The 19,348-nt window shown below is 37.1% G+C and overlaps 1 protein-coding gene across 1 annotated transcript in view; it reads left to right on the forward strand.

The window, feature by feature from the left end:
• The first annotated feature begins 7,669 nt into the window (after nt 1–7,669).
• LOC149800075 (2-acylglycerol O-acyltransferase 2-like) overlaps nt 7,670–19,348 on the forward strand; it is a 34,625-nt gene continuing 22,946 nt past the window's right edge. Inside the window, exons 1-3 of the mRNA XM_089959636.1 lie at nt 7,670–8,066; nt 13,644–14,162; nt 17,673–17,847. Of these exons, the coding sequence (XP_089815762.1) occupies nt 13,673–14,162; nt 17,673–17,847 (665 nt within the window). The 5' untranslated portion in view covers nt 7,670–8,066; nt 13,644–13,672. The remainder of the gene's footprint in view (nt 8,067–13,643; nt 14,163–17,672; nt 17,848–19,348) is intronic.

The raw sequence follows: 19,348 nt of genomic DNA on the forward strand, positions 1-19,348 counted from the left end.
TGAATTTGATGTTCGTGTATTCCGATGTGGTGGAGTACAACGTGGTGGGACACACCTCCGTACCGTTACTGCGTGTCATTCCTTTCAAAGTAGATTCTGCCACGGGCGCTGACGAGGAAGGTGGAAACACTTACCACGTCCACCGCGAATTTGTCCATCCTCACTATTTGCCTGTCAGCAAGTCGTATTTGGACACGGTCAACATTGCTATTAAAGGAGATCTGGGACAAAATATTCCATTCACCAAAGGAAAAGTCACGGTGAAACTCCATTTTCGAAAACGGTTCTCTCACGACTCGTAAGTAAGTCATGTATCCAGTGGACCGAGGGGTTGCTCGACAGCGAGGACACGGCTTAGGAGACATGTTAAAATCGGCCTTTCGTTCGGTGGCCCCAGTGTTGAAACCGATGGTGACACGCGGATTGCACGCCTTGAAAGATGCGGCACTGACGCAAGGCAAAGAATTTCTCCAAAATGTCATCATCGACAAACAAAACCCTAAAGAAGCCTTCATGAGGGCAGGCAAAAATATCTTGCTGCAAACGGGCAAAGACATTTTAGGCCAACGAGAGACACCTATAAATGCCCTGCACGCTACCGAGTCAGGCATTCAGCAAGGACAAGGCAGAAAGAGACGACGAAGAAAACACCCTTTCACCAGACTTCAAGCTAGAAAGGCCAAGAAAAGAAGAACCGTTCGAGACTTAGACGTTTTCGATTATTGAGAAAGAACAAAAAAAAAATGATGCACCGAGAGTCTTGCGCTTGTTCCAAGACGGAACTGGATCTGTTTGCCATGCCCCCCACCATGATGACCATGCAAGAATCCCAGTGGGTGGAATTTCACCCCGTCTCCTCACTGACCGATTCCGCTCCCATCGAGTTTGAAATCAAAGGACAGCCCGAAGATTACATCGATCTGAATAGCAGTTACTTGTACCTGAAAGTCAAAATTCTAGATAAGACTGGAGGTGCTATAGACGATGAAGCAGTAGCTCCCGTCAACAATTTCATGCATTCCTTGTTCAGTGGAGTGGACTTGTACTTGAATAACAAACTGGTCAGTAGCAGCATGGATACTTACCCTTATCGTGCCTACCTGGAAAATCTCTTGACGTACGGAATAGATGCCAAGAACACTCATCTCAATGCCTGTGTGGTATGGGAAGCTGACGAACCTACCAAGTTTGAAATATTGGAAACTGATGAAAAGAAAGACAACAATGATGGATTTGTAGAACGAAGAAAGAGAATCACGGGAGTCGACACAAGTTTAGAACTGATGGATCGTTTGCATTTGGACATGTGGTTGCAAGAAAAGTATTTGCTGAATGGGGTGGATGTCCGCCTGAGACTGAATCGTAGCAGTGCCGCTTTCCATTTATTGGCTGATAGTGACGGTTACAAAACCAAAATCCTAGAAGCCAGACTCTACGTACGCCGTGTGGAAGTGTTACCTAAAGTGGGAAACGACATCAATCAGACGTTGAGCAGAACGACTGCCAAGTATTCCATACGACGCGCGGAAGTGAAAACCTTCACCATTCCCAAGGAACAGCGATCCATGATCGAAGATCATCTGTTCCAAGGACAGTTACCCAAACGTTTGATCGTTGGTATCGTCGAGAATACAGCCTTCAACGGAGCTGCCGAAAAAAATCCTTTCTACTTTCAACACTTTGGCGTGTCCAAAATCGAAGTCAGTCGCGATGGCAAAACCTTGTGTACCCGACCTTTCGAACCTGACTTTACCAAGAAGAATTACTTGAGATCGTACTTGTCCCTGTACGAAGCCACCGGCCAGTTAGGAACCAACACCAGTCACGGCATTACGTACGAAGATTATGCAGGAGGCTATGCTTTGTGGGCTTTCGATTTCACTCCAGACCAAGGCAGCGACGAGGGACATTTCCACCCTATAAAATCCGGCCAGATTCGTGTGGAAATTCAGTTTAAAGACCGAGACCCTGATGAAACGGTGAACGTCATCCTGTATGCAGAATTCGATAATACGATAGAAATCAACAGTTTGAGAGAAGTCATCCTAGATTACTAGAAACCATGGAAGACTGTTATCCCTCTTTACCTAGTGGAGAAACTTTGGACATGAAATGTGAGGAGACCGTGGAAAAAGAAGAAGTGATCATGATGAAGTCAAGATGGCCAGAACAAGAAGCCCATTTAGTCTCCTGTTTTGCCAAACACTTGGTGGAAAAAATGACGGAATTGATCAAGAAAAATTGCTATGGATGTCAAAACGATCATCCCAGTCAAATTCAACACGATAAATGCCTAATGTTAAGTGAAGAAGAAAAATTGGACGAGTACCTGGACGAAGCTTGGAGTCTCATCTCAAACAAAGACGTGTTGCACCAGTGGTATAAAGACTTGCGTGAACATTCTTGTCCACCATTAACCACTCAAGAGATCCATCGTATCGAAGCTCTCCTGAATCAGAGTGAGGAAACAGAACGAATAACCGTTTATTCGTCAGACATTTTCAAGCAAAAAGTCAGGATCGAATTGACAACTTATTATTACCTGTGAAGAAGAAAAAAACATGGATACCTGGGAACTGTATTACCTTTTGAACCACAGTTCGTATACGGCTTCTTGGAATCCTGTCGTCTGTGCTAAAGATGAACTCCCTCATCGCAAACCTCAAGACCATCAAGCTTACGTGATCAACACGGACGACAGTCATCTCCCAGGAACCCACTGGGTAGCCGTCTACTTTCCTCAAGAAGGATGTGTGGAATATTTCGATTCGTACGGATTGCCCCCTTTGGAAGACGATATGATCGACTTTATGAGAAGAAATGCTCAGACCACCCGATTCAATAATGTGAAATTACAAGGCACAGATTCCTTGGTGTGTGGACAGTACTGTGTGTATTTTCTGCATCATCGAAGCCTGGGCTATTCCTTAGAACATTTAGTGACTCATTTTGATCCTCGCTCTTCTTCAAGAAATGATGTGAAAGTAGATCGATGGTTTTGTGACCATTATGCTTATCTTTTGTCTCAAGCTAGGAAACGTAGTGTCCATCAATGGCCTAATGATTTCCAACAGTGGAAATCACAATTTCATTCACAACGTTGTCAGCCCTGTTTAAAGTAGATTGTGAATTGAGAAAAAAATGTTGGTGATTTGTAACAATTGTTTGATGTTATAGTGTTGGATTATTGTTAAAAATGTTAGAGTTGTTGTTTTTTAGTGTTAAGTGATTTTTGAATAAAAATGTTGTGTTTTGAAAAAAATGCCTTTGTCTTTTGTTTAGCTATAAGAATGTTGGATTGATGCTCTTTGACTTCTTACTATCCCTTTCATGACACTCACTGTACATTGCGACTCGAAAACCGTGTGGAGATGTTTTCCTTCACGTCCGCGCTTTGACTTTAAGAACCGGGGCAGTTTCCAGTCTAACCATCCATTGTCGACTCATCCTCCTAAGAAGATGTGTTCCAAACTAGCTAAGCTCAACGAAGCCTACGTGAATTTGCATAGGGTCAGACACAGTCTGATACCGAAGCCAGAAGAAATAGAGAATGTGAGAATGTTAAAAATCACTGAAGACCTGATAGAAGAGCTTTTCAGAGAAGAAATGAACAGGGAAAAAGAAGAATGGACAGAGAAGTACAGACTTCAGAGACAGCAGCAACAGCAGCAACAACAACAACAGCAGCAACCTGAAGCTGACAGAGGCTTTGTCGATTGTCGTATCGACACCAAAGAGTTCTTCTTCTCTTTCCGAAGAAGCAGACCTATCGCCAGAAAGTCTATCCTCAGAGGACATCGCATTCTTAGAAACTAAAAGATTGCCATAGCAAACAAAAAAAACAGCCCTTTTCAGGGCTACCCAATACTCTAGAAAAGAAATAACTATCCATTTGCCAATGTGTGTAGGTAGAGTAGTGTGAAAATAAACACTAACTCTTTTTAAAAAAATGTGAGGGTATGTGTTTGTGAGTTTGTGTGTTTGTAAGTGATCAAGTACGTTGGTGTGGATAGTAGATTAAAATGATGTCTTTATTTGGTGTTTGAGGTGTAGATTTCGGGGTTAGATTGGATTGATTTGAGTATGTGGATAGTCAATTGAAGTGATTTATAAAAAATTTTAAAATAGTGATGGGTAGAATAAAAAAGTGAGTGAGTGTTTCTTTTAGGTCCGCGCGTTGTTGTTTTTTTTTGGTCATGATCTAGGTAAGATCAATTTTATGTTTTTAGGGGGATGTTTTCCTTCACGTACGCGCTTTCACTATAAATTGAAACTCGTTCGGCAGTCTAGCTACCCTTGTTGATTGATCAACACAAGAATGAATAGTAGCAGAATAAGCAAACTTCTTGAACTCCAGATACATCTGGAATATGTCAGGCGCCTGGTAAATGAACTGGCTGCGGAGGCTATAATAGAAGAAGAAAGAATAAAGAAGAGGAGGAGAGAAGACAGAGGGATGAGGAGGAAAAGAAAAGAGAAGAGAGGATGTCGTTCAATATTCCGGAGACAGAGGATTGGGGTGCTGAAGCGAATCATCCTCCCTCTTCGCTCCCCAGAAGAAAGGTGAAAGGAGACTGGGGAAGAAGATGCGTGTGTGGCGCCAGGCCAGGAAGGTGCAATCATTAGATAGTTGCATCTGGAGTTAAAAAAAAACAGCCCTTTTCAGGGCTACCCAATACTCTAGAAAAGAAATAACTATCGATTTGCCAATGTGTGTGTGTGTGTGTGTGTGTGTGTGTAGGTAGGTAGAGTAGTGTGATTATAAACACTAACTCTTTTTTCATAGTGCGAGGGTATGTGTTTGTGTGTTTGTGTTTGTAACTGCTCACGTAAGTTTGTGTGAATGGTAGATGATGGGTTTCTTTATTGTTTCTTAGCGTATGTGAAGAGTATAGTTTGGGTTTTGTAACCGCTCACGTACGATTGTGTGGATAGTAGATTATGGATTTTGTTTATTGTTTCTTAGCGTATGTGGAGAGTATAGTTTGGGTTTTGTAACCGCTCACGTACGATTGTGTGGATAGTAGATTATGGATTTTGTTTTAATGATTTGCGTGTGTAAATAGTAGATTTGGGGTTTGTTTATTGTTGCTTCACTTATGTGGATAGTATATTATATGAAATGAGAAAAGTAGGGGATGTTTTCTTTCACGTCCGCACGAAGTTAGGTCATGATCTAGGTAATATCAATTTTATGTTTTAGGGGGATGTTTTCCATCACGTCCGCGCTTTCCCTATAAGAACCCACAGTATTCGTCGTTCAAACCATTCTACAAAGAAGATGGCTTCTAACCAAATTGACAAAATGCAAACATTGCAAGACGTTTTGGACAATTTAGGAATGATGGAGCAGATGTTAATAAGACTCGTTGAAGACCACTATTCCTATAGTCCCCATCGTGTAAAGATGGAAATTAATAACTTAAGAAAGGTAAAGGATAAGATAAGTGGTGTAATGAAAGAGATAAAGGAGGAGAAGGAGGATGAAGAGGAAAGGATAAGAATACGCAAATGGAACGAAAAAATTGAAAAAGAAGAAGAAAATGAGAAGAGGAAGAAAGAAGAGGAGGAAGAGAAGAAGAAAGAAGAGGAGGAGAAAAAAAAGAAAGAAAAGAAGAGAAAGAGTGTAGGAGAGAAAATAAGAAGTTTGTTGAGAAAAAGAAGAAATTAGAAGCAGAAGAAGAAGAAAAACCAAAGGCCCTTTTCAGGGCCAGCCATATTTCTCGAAAAGATAATGACTTTATTCAATTGCCTACCCCTTTTTTAAACTTAAATTTAAATTTAAATTTAAAAAAAATTTAAAAAAAAAAATCCCATGTTCAATTCCCCTTGAGGCTAGAGTGGCCCAGGGTTTTTTATCCATGTTCAATTCCCCTTGAGGCTAGAGTAGCCCAAGACTATTTCCCATGTTAAATTCCCCTTGAGGCTAGAGTGGCCCACGATTTTTCTCCATGTTAATTTTCCATTGAGGCTAGAGTGGCCCAGGGGTCTCTGTAATGATAATTCCCATTGAGGCTAGGGTGGCCCCATTCACTACTTATATAATTCACTGCATCTTTAGAAAGCTTGATAAGCTTGCGGAAATACATTTTCCCAATCATTTTGCGTATGTAATTAATTAAAGTGGATTTATTTTAGATGTACAGTGACAATTTTAAATAAATAGAGGATATTTGCTTCAAACGAGTGAATAACGGATATATTTAATCGAGTGGATGAAAACTCAGTATTTTCACGAGTGGCGCAGCCACAAGTGAAAATACTAGAGTTTTTCACCCACGAGATGAAATGTATCCGTTATTCACTCGTTTCAAGCAAATATTCTTTTTATTTTATGCTAGCATACGTTGGCTACCTAAAGTTTGTGACACAGTGAATTAGCAGATTTCTTACGGTAATGTCAGCTGTTTACCGTACATGTTCTGCTGTGCTATGTGTACCTGCGCACAAAAATTAGTTCCACATCAGATTGATAAAAATTAACTGATATTTCCAGAATAACAAACTACAAGTTTCAAGGATAACAGACAGAAATAATTAATAAGAAAACATGTACATAAAGAAAAACTAGTCCACTGACATAAAATCAAAGGGAGGTAAGTATGTTCTGACCCAAAAGAGTAGTTCCTGTAGTGAAAAAAGTTAATTTTTTCACTACAGTGAAATATGAATATTATTTTAATTAGAAAATCGAGTAATTCACTGCTTATCATAAAATAAAATAAAAAACATTAATATCAACTTAAAAAATGGCATTGCCTTTTAGGAGATATCTCACATGCTATCTACTCTACTGTACTCAACCATTCCCTACCATCCTAGTATAAAAAGAAATAAATCAACCTAAATCATAAATTTTAAGATATCCAAAACAGCAATATACAAATAAGAAGGTCGCATCAAGACCATACATTGTAGCAACTTTATTAAACTGATATTAAAAACGACAATCAACAAATGAGGTCACATCAAAACCATACATCCAGAGCTTTATTCATTTTCATTAGTGCGATTTATTATGTACTCAACTACACACTATAAATATTGATTTTTATTCAAAAATTGTCACTATACATCTAAAAAAAATCCACTTTAATTAATTACATAATAATTTCCAGAATAACAAACTACAAGTTTCAAAGATAACAGACAGGGATTATTAATATATAAAAAAAAAACAACCACAAGTAATTCATCAATGTATAATTGTTTTTTATTTATTTTTTATTAAAACAGAATATCAAAGGGAGGTAAGTACGTTCTGACCCGAAAAAGTAGTTCCTGTAGTGAACAAATATTATTTTTTCACTACAGTGAAATATCAATATTATTTTAATTAGAAAATCATATATATATATATATATATATATATATATATATATATATATATATATATATATATATATATATATATATATAATTATATGTATGTATGTATGCGTGCATGCATGCATGTCTGTCTGTCTGTCTGTGTATATGTATGCATGCATGTATGTATGTATGTATGAACAAATTTAAAGACCCAATAATGTTCCCTACCTTAAATATTTACAGCAAGTTTTTATGTTTTCTAATTTCATGGCGTTTGTTTTCTGTAATAATATCATTATATATGGTTTTTTATGTTATAGGTGTTGTCTAATGTTGTAAAGCGCTTAGAGCTTATAAAGATTAAAAGTCATACAAAGTCCTCATTATACATACATACATACATGTATGTATGTTCACACGAGCTCGACGTAAGATAGTGTTTCTGTTTTCTTTCCTGGATCATACCTTGTATTTACTTGTAAAAATGATACATGGTACGATTCAGATGAAGACGAAAAAGAGTCTAACACCAAGCCCCCGTGTATATATTCTAAAGGAACTCTCGACAATTAAACTATATTAAACACATCTTTGAATGATTTTTCACGTACAGCTGGCTACACAACAAAACAAGAACTTTGACTCGCAGGGCTGATAGGGTCTGAAGGACGATTGCTGGTATAAGTAACGTTAATATCGGACTGGTGAGTGTGACAACATCACATCAAGAAGGCCGAGTTTTGAAGGATTTGGGGGTGAGTTCTGTTTTAAGAAAAATAGTAGCAACCACAGGGACCTGTAACGTAGGAGTAGTTCATGCCACAAGGGCTGGTTCACACAGCCACACGACACACCCGGATTATATATGTCCCAGTGTTGTGTGGTGTAACGGTATATAGATATTCGTTAAAGTAGTCTGTAATGAGTGATTACAACCAATCATTCAAGCATTTCTTTGAGAAAACGAGTATAGAAGCATCTGTCTTAAAAAAAAAAAAAAAAAAAAAAAAAAAACACGTGACGTATTATGTTCACTGTTACTGCAACAGGTACATATTGACGTAGTTCACTGAACGTGCAGTTTGTATCGTATGTGTGCGGATAGAGCATTGAGGTTGGGTGGGGTGGGGGCAGAGATATAGATCAATACAAATCCGTTTGAGGTAAACCATTTACCGAGGGATAACATTGCGTCCGCGCGAAAACGATTTCGTTGGCATAACTACTTAGAAATGGTATGTGTAGTCCAAATGTAAGACCTTGACGCTGATTTTTATGTTGTGGGCGTCATGTAAGACATCGACGCTGATATTTATGTTTTGGGCGTCAGGACGTGGCACTAAAAATAAAACAAATAACGTGTGATACGTCTTGCATATAGGACTAATGGTATGTGCTGATGGCAGATGGCTTACAAATTCCAGAAGGGATGTGAATAGGTAGAAATTCTTCTCACCTTTCCTATACCATTATAGACATTTTGACCTCCCAACATAAGTGGAATGGGAAAGGTCAGAGGAAACAAGGACTGGCAGAACTGCGAGAATGATGTCATAGAGTTGTTTGCATTAAGTAGAAAGGGGAAAACTATAGATAACACCCACTGCACTAGTCTGAATTTCTTATTATGCTATCTGCTGAGATACGACCAAACCTTTAATAAAATAAAAAAATAAAAACTTTAAACAACTTCTCAAAAAAATAATAGAATTTACCCTCCCCAGCCCATTTGACATATTTTGACATTATGTTGGGGTAGAGGGATCCTACTACATAAATGTCAAAGTTTATAAAATAGTGTGGGAAGGGCCTTAGATTGGGAGAAGGGGATGGGTATAATTAATAGGGTTTTTGAGTTTGTTGTGTGTTTTGAAACCCTTTTCTGACAGAAAAATGTGCATGTACTCCCACCCATGAGGTGATATGGAGTGAGTTAAAGGTAAAATGTACAAAAACATCAATATTAAAATGACACTTTCTGACCCAGTTGTCTGTGCAGGCACAGTCAGAAAGATGCATCATACAAGGTCATCAGTGATTGACCTAGATAATGTCACAGTGCTATCACAGTGGGCAGGTAAAACTATTTGATTTATGAAGGGCAATGAAAAATTAAGGTCAGTAATTTCATAATTTAGTAAATTTTCACAAATCTTGTCTCATGTTGTAAAATAAAATTGTTGTGATATAATTTTGGCATTATTGACAAATGGACAATTTCATTGTTTTTATTATTAACTTGAAGCAATAATATATGTTGTCCATTCAGTAAGGTCTTGGTAATCCTGCTAGCCGAGGTAAAAGTTGAATGTCAAGTCATGTGACCATGTACATGAATGGGCTCTTGTTGACAAAGATTGTTTGATGAGTTCTAGGTCACTATATGGAGGTGAGGTACAGTACTGGGGTGGTGATGTGTATTGAAATATATCATAAAAATCATTGAAATTTGCCACAGGCCCTCGCCCCTTATGTTTGCAATATTTATGTACTGAGGTATCGTTATAGACAGAGACTTGTACCCTTGGGATTTATGATAATGTGTCATTATAGTTACCTTAGATATTATTATTTTAATATTATTACTGGTATTATTATTATTTATGCTTTTGTCTTCAGTTTTGTTAAAACATTCAGTGTGCATTCATCACCAAACACTACTAAACAGCCAATTCAAGGTCATTGTGTAAGCAGATGAATTGATAACCTTGAGTGACTTTAGCAAGAGACGGCATTAAGGCCTGGCTGTCTGAGTGTACCTGATATTTTTAAAACCATGATTGATTCAGAAAAGAAAAAGAAAATATATGCAGGGATGTGTTGTAAGGGCTTACTCCAGTGCACACTATTTAGGTCACTTTAACCCATGTTTATACATATGGCATCATGAAGATGGGGCGCCGAGTGGCCAGTGGTCAAAAGTGCTCACTGTTCTGGATAACTGCCTTCTCACCTCTGTCTGCAATGGTTCAAGTCTCAGGCTAGGCTAACATGGGTACATGAGATAGTCTGCCAGTAGCTTCTCGTGGGTCGGTGGTTCTTCCCAGGGTTTTCCAGGGCTCTACCTCCACCAGTTATACTGGCCACCATGTATAGCCTATCTTGTGCTGAAAATGGCGTTAAACCCAACAGCAATAACAATAACAACAATCATGAAAATGCATTTTCTACTAGTACAATTGACAAAAGAAGTGTCGAATTTTGAATTGCACTGAACTTTAAAGTTGAATGCATTGAGCATTACAATTTTATCGCATTTAAGCCAAAAAAGTCATTGTGAAAGGTCACTTTGACCATTCTTCATTCATCTCCCCACATGTCAGTGTCAACTTCAAAGGGGCAGCATTCCAACTCATTGAAATTGACTGGGGATCTTAACACAGTCCTTAGAAAGTAAACATCTGAGCTACCAACCCTAACCACTTGGTAGGAACCTATGTCCATTTATCATTATTTAAAAGGGAAATTGTTATGCACCATTGTTCACAGATTCCGAGCTGTCTAAACCTGATAAAAGGAATTATTTCTTTGGGAAATATTAGGGACTGCTGCCTATGATTGGGCAGAATAAATTAAGGCATACACTTTAGAAGCAATCAGACTTTAAAGTGACAACCTTAGTTGGAAGGATGCTGCTAATGCTAAAGAAACAAGGATGCTGCTAATGTGAAATGATTAGCAGATCTTTGGAAGGATGCTGCTAAAGTAAGAAGGATGCTGCTAATGTTAAAGTAAAAAGGATGTTGCTAATGTTAATGTAACAGCATATCTTGGAAGGATGCTGCTAATGCTAAAGTAACAGCATATCTTTGAAGGATGCTGCTAATGTTAAAGTAACAAGGATGCTGATAAAGGTAAAGTAACACCATATTAGGGAAGGATGCTGCTAATGTTAAAGTAACAGCATATCTTGGAAGTATGCTGCTAATGCTAAAGTAACAGCATATCTTTGAAGGATGCTGCTAATGCTAAAGTAACAGCATATCTTTGAAGGATGCTACTAATGCTAAAGTAAAAAGGATGTTGCTAATGTTAATGTAACAGCATATCTTTGAAGGATGCTGCTAATGTTAAAGTACAACATGTTAGGGAAGGATGCTGCAAATGCTAAAGTAAAAAAGGATGCTGCAAATGCTAAAGTAATAAGGATGCTGATAAAGGTAAAGTAACACCAAATCTTGGAAGAATGATGCTAATGTTAAAGTAACAGCATATCTTGGAAGGATGCTGTTAATGCTAAAGTAACAATGATGCTGCTAATGCTAAAGTAATAAGGATGCTGTTAATATTAAAGTAATAAGGATGCTGCTAATGCTATAGTAATAGTAAATGTTTGGATGGATAATGCTAATGCTAAGGAAACAGTAAATCTTAAACCAGAAGTGACACATTTTCTGGTACATTTAATAATTAGATATATCAATCTTTTTTTTTTGTCACAGCTTGTTACATCACCTATGAATGTTGTTGCATGAAATCTAGCAAATATATAGCTGCTACATTTCAGGGGAAAATATCTGTCAAGACTTTTTAGAATTTCCCATAAATCTCCAATAAATATGGATTTTACCATTGATCATTCTTGCTGTAAAAGACTAAAATCCTCAGTGATTGACCAAGTTTTTAAAACTTAAAACAAGTTTTAGTTAGTCTAAAGCTGCTGCTAAATGTAATTATCGATGACCATGGATATACATGTACTACTTTGAGGATATATATAAATATACACTAGACTGAGTTTCCTCTTACCCGTGTCACCCAATTTTTGATATTTGGACATTTATGCTGGGTGTATGGGCAGAGTCCATTCCCTATCAAAAAGTTGGAATTCTCCGACACCATTTGATGTCGGCATAAGGTAGATGCTTACTAGCCAGCCCAGCAAACTTTAACGACCTTTCATTGAGCTATACCTGCATGAAATCAATAGGAATATGAATTATTTTCTTAAAACTTGTGAGCATAGCATTCGTCATGTCTTTAATCCACTAACAGATGAGACAAAAGTACGTTATTGCTTCAATTTAACCTGGGTCTGGCCATGATTTGCATTCTGAGTCATATGACTATACAAATCTCGCAACCTACATGTCAATGACATCAGAGGTCATGCAGTCACATGATATCAACAATAAACACATTTCCAAAGTTGTTGTGTACAGAATTTCGACATATTATATGGATGGCACTTAATGTTTGTAAATAAATATAATGCACACTTAATTCTCAACATATTTATTCTGAGAACAATGACCAGAAACCTGTCGGTATCACAGCAGGGCAGAAAAAAAACATTTTAAAGAAGTACTGAGCACGTGTCAGTGATATTTTTGTTGGTGTCACGTGACTACCACATTGCCATGTGCTTTCTGCGTAGTCAGTCTGGTTTTCTTCCAGTTGCTGCAGATTTTTGGTCATTGTTTTCACAATAAATAGTTTGAGAAGTTTTTGTTTTTTAATTTTTATGAAAAATTATGTGACTTTCATTTATATGTTCAATTTGTTTTCCTACAGCAACGCTAGAAATGTTTTTTTCTGGATATCACGTGACTGTAATGACCTCTGATGTCATTGACATGTAGGTTGCAAGAGTTGTGTAGTCACATGACTAGGAATGCAAATGGCCAGATCCAGGTCAAATTTCAGCAATGATGTACTTTTGTCTGGTCTGTCAGCGGATTAAAGACATAACGAATGCCATAATCGCAATTTCTGTAAATTTAAAATAAATTATATTCCTATCGATTTCATATAGGTATATCTTGATTAAAGTTCGTTTAAGTTTGTTGTGTCGGCTACTATGCAACTTCCCAATGTCAACACCAAATGGTACATGTATCTAATTTTTACATGATGTTCATTGTTACAGATCTTATATACTATGAGTCAGCTCATCATGATTGTTTAGTATTGTCAGTGGCTTTTTAAAGTAAAAGTATGTATGTAGGTGTGTATGTAGGTGTGTATGTATGTATGTATGTGTGTGTGTGTGTGTGTGTGTGTGTAGGTAGGTAGGTAGGTAGGTATACATTTATTGAGAGACTGATGGATGAAAAGATGCATTGAGCTAACATAAATTAAGTGTACTCACTTTTTAGTCGGGTCTAATTGCAAACTGCATACCCATGCATAGTGCACTCTAGGATCTGGGTACATGGAGTTTGTTAGCTCTGATTATTATTTCAAACAAAATAGACCCAGTTCTGCTTCTGCATTTTGCAATAGCAGATCTGAGTCTCTTGCTTGCATTTTGGAACTGACTTATGGGATTATTTAAACAATGGCCTTTTTTAAATCCTGAACATTAATAATAATCGTTATGTTATTTTCAGATTTGTACCCTTACTTAACCAGAACCAGGATGAAGGTCTTTGGTGTTGAGTTTGCTCCATTGAACATTCCATTACAGAGGCGACTACAGACGCTAGCAGTATTTCAGCATATTTTGTCTTTTCTGTTTTTAGGATTTGGATGTTTTTTTCTCTGTGTTTACTTACTATTATTTACTCATTATTACCATATTCCACTTGCCTGCCTCGCTTGGTATGTATATGACAGAAAAACAAGTGCAAGAGGAGGGAGGCGGAGTGAATGGGTTCGTCAATGGAAATTATGGGAATACTTCCGGGACTATTTTCCAATGAGACTTGTCAAAACAGCTGATTTGGACCCGAAAAAGAACTACATTTTAGGAATTCATCCTCATGGAATATTTAGCTGTAGTGCATTCTTAAATCTTAGCACAGAGGCCACAGGATGGAGTGAGAAGTTTCCTGGAATAACTCCACATTTGCTTGTCTTAGCCGGCCATTTTAAGTTTCCAATATACCGAGATTATTTCATGTTGTCTGGTAAGAAAAGTTAAATTAAGGTCTAAAAACAGAAAATAATAATTCATAAGTATTATTGAGTTTGAAATTATTTTGGGGGAAAAATTCAATGAATTAGAAACGGTTTATTAATGTGAAGAACATTTTGGAAATAAGAGTATCTGAAAATACATGTGATCCTGACAACAATTTTATGTTAATAAGTTAAAGGTCAATTAATCCTGTTAGCAATTTTATATTGATAAGTGAAAGACAAATTGATCTTCAAAACAATTTTATATTAACAAGTGAAAGGCCAGTTAGTCATGAAAATAACTTTATATTGATAAGTGAAAGACCAATTGATCTTCAAAACAATTTTATATTAACAAGTGAAAGGCCAGTTAATCATGAAAATAACTTTATATTAATAAGTAAAAGGCCAGTTTGCATGCAATATGGTCTTCATTGTATTGGATCAATCCAATTTGGAAACTTTTGGAAACATTTGTTTTCACATGATTGTATAAGTTAAAGTTTTCACATATTTTATTAAAACTATCTTAATTGCTTTATGTTGGCATCATGCATTTTAATGTGGCAGAGAAACCCATTAAAAAAACTACCAGCCTTGAATGGACAACCCATTGTATGCAAAAAAACTACCAACCTTGATTGGACAACCCATTGTATGTAAAAAACTACCAACCTTGATTGGATAATGTACTGTACCCATAGAAACTACCAACCAGAATGGACAATCCATGGCACCCATAGAAGACTACTAGCTTTAAATGGGCAACCCATCATACCCTTAGAAAACTACCAACTGTGAATGGGACAACCTATGATACCCATAGAAAACTACCAACCTTGAATGGACAACCTATTATATACACAGAAAACTACCAACTTTGAATGGGCAACCTATTATATCCATAGAAAAATACTAACCTTGAATGAGACAACCTATTATACCCATAGAAAACTACCAGCCTTGAATGGGCAACCTATTATACCCAGAGAAAACTATCAGCCTTGAATGGGCAACTCAGTAAATGCATAGATAACTACCAACATTGAATGTGCTACTTATTATACTTATAGATAACTACCAGCCTTGAATGGGCCTATTTATCTGTAAAAATGTTCCAGTCTTGAAATGGTAACTAATAATACCCACTGAAAACTACCAACCTTGAATGGACAACTTTGTATTATTTATAGAAGACTACCAATTTCAAATGGGCAACCTATTATATCCATATTAAAGTACCAACCTTGAAATGGCAACTCATTATACCTACTGAGCACTATCAACCTTGAAATGGTAACTCATTATACACACTGAGAACTATCAACCTTGAAATGGCAACTCATTATACCTACTGAGCACTATCAACCTTGAAATGGTAACTCAGTATACACACTGAGCACTATCAACCTTGAAATGGTAACTCATTATTCCCACTGAGTACTATCAACTCTGTACTCATTATACCTACAGACAGCTACCAACCTTAAAATGGCAATCCATTATACACACCAAAAACTACCAACCTTGAAAGGGCAACCTATTATACCAACCAAAAACTATTTACTTTGAATGGGCAACCTACCAACCTTGAATGGGCAACTCATTATACCCACTGAGCACTATCAACCTTGAAATGGTAACTCATTATACCCACTGAGAACTATCAACCTTGAATGGGCAACTCATTATACCCACTGAGCACTATCAACCTTGAAATGGTAACTCATTATACCCACTGAGAACTATCAACCTTGAAATGGTAACTCATTATACCCACTGAGAACTATCAACCTTGAAATGGCAACTCATTATACCTACTGAGCACTATCAACCTTGAAATGGTAACTCAGTATACACACTGAGCACTATCAACCTTGAAATGGTAACTCATTATTCCCACTGAGTACTATCAACTCTGTACTCATTATACCTACAGACAACTACCAACCTTAAAATGGCAACCCATTATACACACCAAAAACTACCAACCTTGAAAGGGCAACCTATTATATCCACCAAAAACTATTTACTTTGAATGGGCAACCTACCAACCTTGAATGGGCAACTCATTTTACCTTTTCATGTCAACTGGGCTGGAGATTGAACATATGACTATTTACAGGACCCTTCATTTATTGGACAGAGTGTCTGTGACACTCGGTGTCTAAAGCTACAAACACCACTGTCTTTTCTAGGGGAAAAAATATAGAACACTTCACAAATTTGTGTCCTGTGCCTATTTTTAAAACAGATTTTTCATGTCTCTTCTCCACCTAATACAATATATCTCACTTTTTTATACCACAAACCAATACAATCCTTCCATGGTAATTGTGTTAATGGCAGCTAATGTCGGTCACATATGTGCAGCAAAAGAGAATGCTCAAGAAACCACCAACCTTGGGTTGGTAACCACATGCCCTTGCAGAATTTTGGAATTGGTGATTAAAGTATTAACTAAATAGATGCAAAGATAGTGTATTATTACATAAAAACTGGGACTTTATATTTTGGTTTTTTAACTGGACTGCTTCATTTGGTATCAGTAAATTTAATATTTTGGCTTTATAACCGGGTTGTATAATTTGGTGTCAGTAATACTTGTGCTATAAAACTGGGCTGCATAATTTGGTGTCTGATATAATCAAACCTCTATATACTTTCCATCACGATGGAACAGCCAGGATTGTTGGTTACAGGGTTTTTATGAAAGATTTAATCTGCTGTTCTATGCTACTTCATACAGTTTTTATTTGCTGCTAACATATATTTGTATGACATCGATCCTTTTATGAGTCTATCCATCTGTACATTTGTCTGTCTGTTACCTTGTTTGTTTCTTCACAATAATTTTGTTTTTTTACACCATCTACTTGTACCAAACTTGTTGATGGCCTGCACATGGAGTTTGTTTAGGGGTCAAAAGATTAAAGGTCAAGATCACCATGACTGAAAGAAAAATGGTTTCCACCCAATGATATTTGTGTACATCACTGACCTGGAGCAAACTTTATTGATGGCCAGCTGCACCTTGCGAAAAGGAAAAAGCTTTTTGATTTTGAGGTCAAAGGTCAGTATTACTGGGGGGAGAAAGATGAGTTGTTTTCTGCACAAAAAGTTGAGTTGTTGACCATACACCTGCTCCAAAGTTTGTGGATAGTTTTGGTAAGAAAGAAGCCTTTTGATTTGGGGATGAACAGGTCAAAGGTCGTGTTAGTTATGGCTCAAAGAAATGAGTTTTGCACAAAAGTCTTTGTTTTAAAGCGTGTTCCTAGAGCAAACATGGGTAACTCACACGTAGGTTAAGGAAAAAAACCTTTAAATTTTTGGAGTCGAAAGGTGAAAGGTCAAAGTCATAAATTGATTCATAAATAAGACAATAATGCTTTCTGCACAGCAAGCTTTGTTTAAGCCTGCATACTTTGATCAGTGAGGTCTGTTAATCAGTAATTTCCTGAGTTAAACAGAGGACTATTAAGCATGAGGTCGATCATCATACTTATGTTGTACCTCAGGTGTGGCGGAGGTAACAAAGGAGAGCATGAACTACCTCCTATCACAGGAAAAGGGAGGCCGCTGTCTTGGAGTGGTGGTAGGAGGTGCTGTTGAAGCATTAGAAGCACACCCAGGAAAATACAACCTCTATATTAACAAGAGAAAAGGATTTATCAAAATGGCACTCATCCATGGGTAAGTTTGAACATTGTTGTTGTTTTAAAGTTTGTAATGCATTTTATCAATCTGTTTGTTATCTTTGGAGAACAGTTATCATCAAAAAATGTATTGATTGAATAGATAGTCATCTGTGCTTGAAACTGCTTTGATTATACAAATTATCGGTTTTTTTTCTATTTACTGAGAGGGCCAGAAACCAGCAGTTAACCAAATCTGATGATTCTTATTTCTCCAATAGATCAGTGTATTATCACCATTTTGTCACCTTATCTAAACAATTTTATCTCCACTGGTCATAGACCAAAAGAGTTTTTATGATGTCCTCTTATGCAGCATCTGTTAGTACCAGTTAGGTAATGCTATTCCTAATAATCTCACGAGAGGTTTACAGATGCATTTATTCCAATATGCCATCATGGCAGCCATTTTGAAAATCTTCTTATTGCTGTTACTAATGAACAGATGGACATATTTTAACCAAAAGGATATTTTTTTACATTTGGTTGGTCTTGAATAAAAATGGTACCAATCTGACATTCTATACAGCTGCTGTGCTGGCCATTTTGAAAATCTTATTGCTGCTGAATGGATGGTCATATGACATGGTGTTTTCTCTCAAGACTTCTTATGATGTCTAGTTGGTCTTAAATGAAAATGGTGCCAATCCCATATTTGATGTGGTCACATTGAAAGCCATCTTGAAAATCTTCTGATCACAGCTCCTCCTGTTTAGATGGTCGTGCCTTTGCTGAAAGATCTCTTATGATGTCTAGTTGGTTCAAGTTAAAAGTGGTGCCCATCAGACATCAAATATGGCCATCACACTGGCCATTTTGACAATTTTGTTATCACTGCTCCTTCAGAATGGGGGCTGTGAGTGGCAAAGTGGTCTATGGTGCTCACCTTAACAGATACTGACATCTCACCTCTTTCTGCATGGGTTCAAGCCTCAGGTCCAGCCAACATGGGTATTTGAAAAAGTTTGCCAGTAGCTTGCCATCTGTCAGTGGTTCTTTCCAAGGTTCTTCCTCTGTCTGATATATTGGCCACCATCTTTAGCCCGTCATATACTGAAAAATATGTGGCATTAAACCTACAAAACAAAAACCTTTTGAATGGATGGTCATGTTAGCATAGGGATCTCACTAAATGCAGCTTATGATGTCTGATTGAATCTAAAGTAAAATGGTGCTGATCAGACATCCGGTATGGCCATAATGGCATCTAGCTTGAAAATTATTTTACTGCTGCTCCATCTGCACTGATGGTCATATCAACATGGGGTTCTCACTAAAAGACTTCTTATATTATTTGTTTATCACAAATGAAAATGATGCCTATCAGACTTACCTTTCGTATTCTGACCTTGAAAATCTTATTAATACTCTTCCTGAATATTAATATAGGTCATGTTAATATAGGTCACATTAGTATAGGTCATATTATTATAGGTCATACTAGTATATGTCATATTAATATAGGTCGTATGAGTATAGGTCATATTAATATAGAACAT

Source organism: Sinohyriopsis cumingii, chromosome 5 (genome assembly GCF_028554795.1).
Source record: "Sinohyriopsis cumingii isolate HCF-2022 chromosome 5, ASM2855479v2, whole genome shotgun sequence".
NCBI lineage: Eukaryota > Metazoa > Mollusca > Bivalvia > Unionida > Unionidae > Sinohyriopsis > Sinohyriopsis cumingii.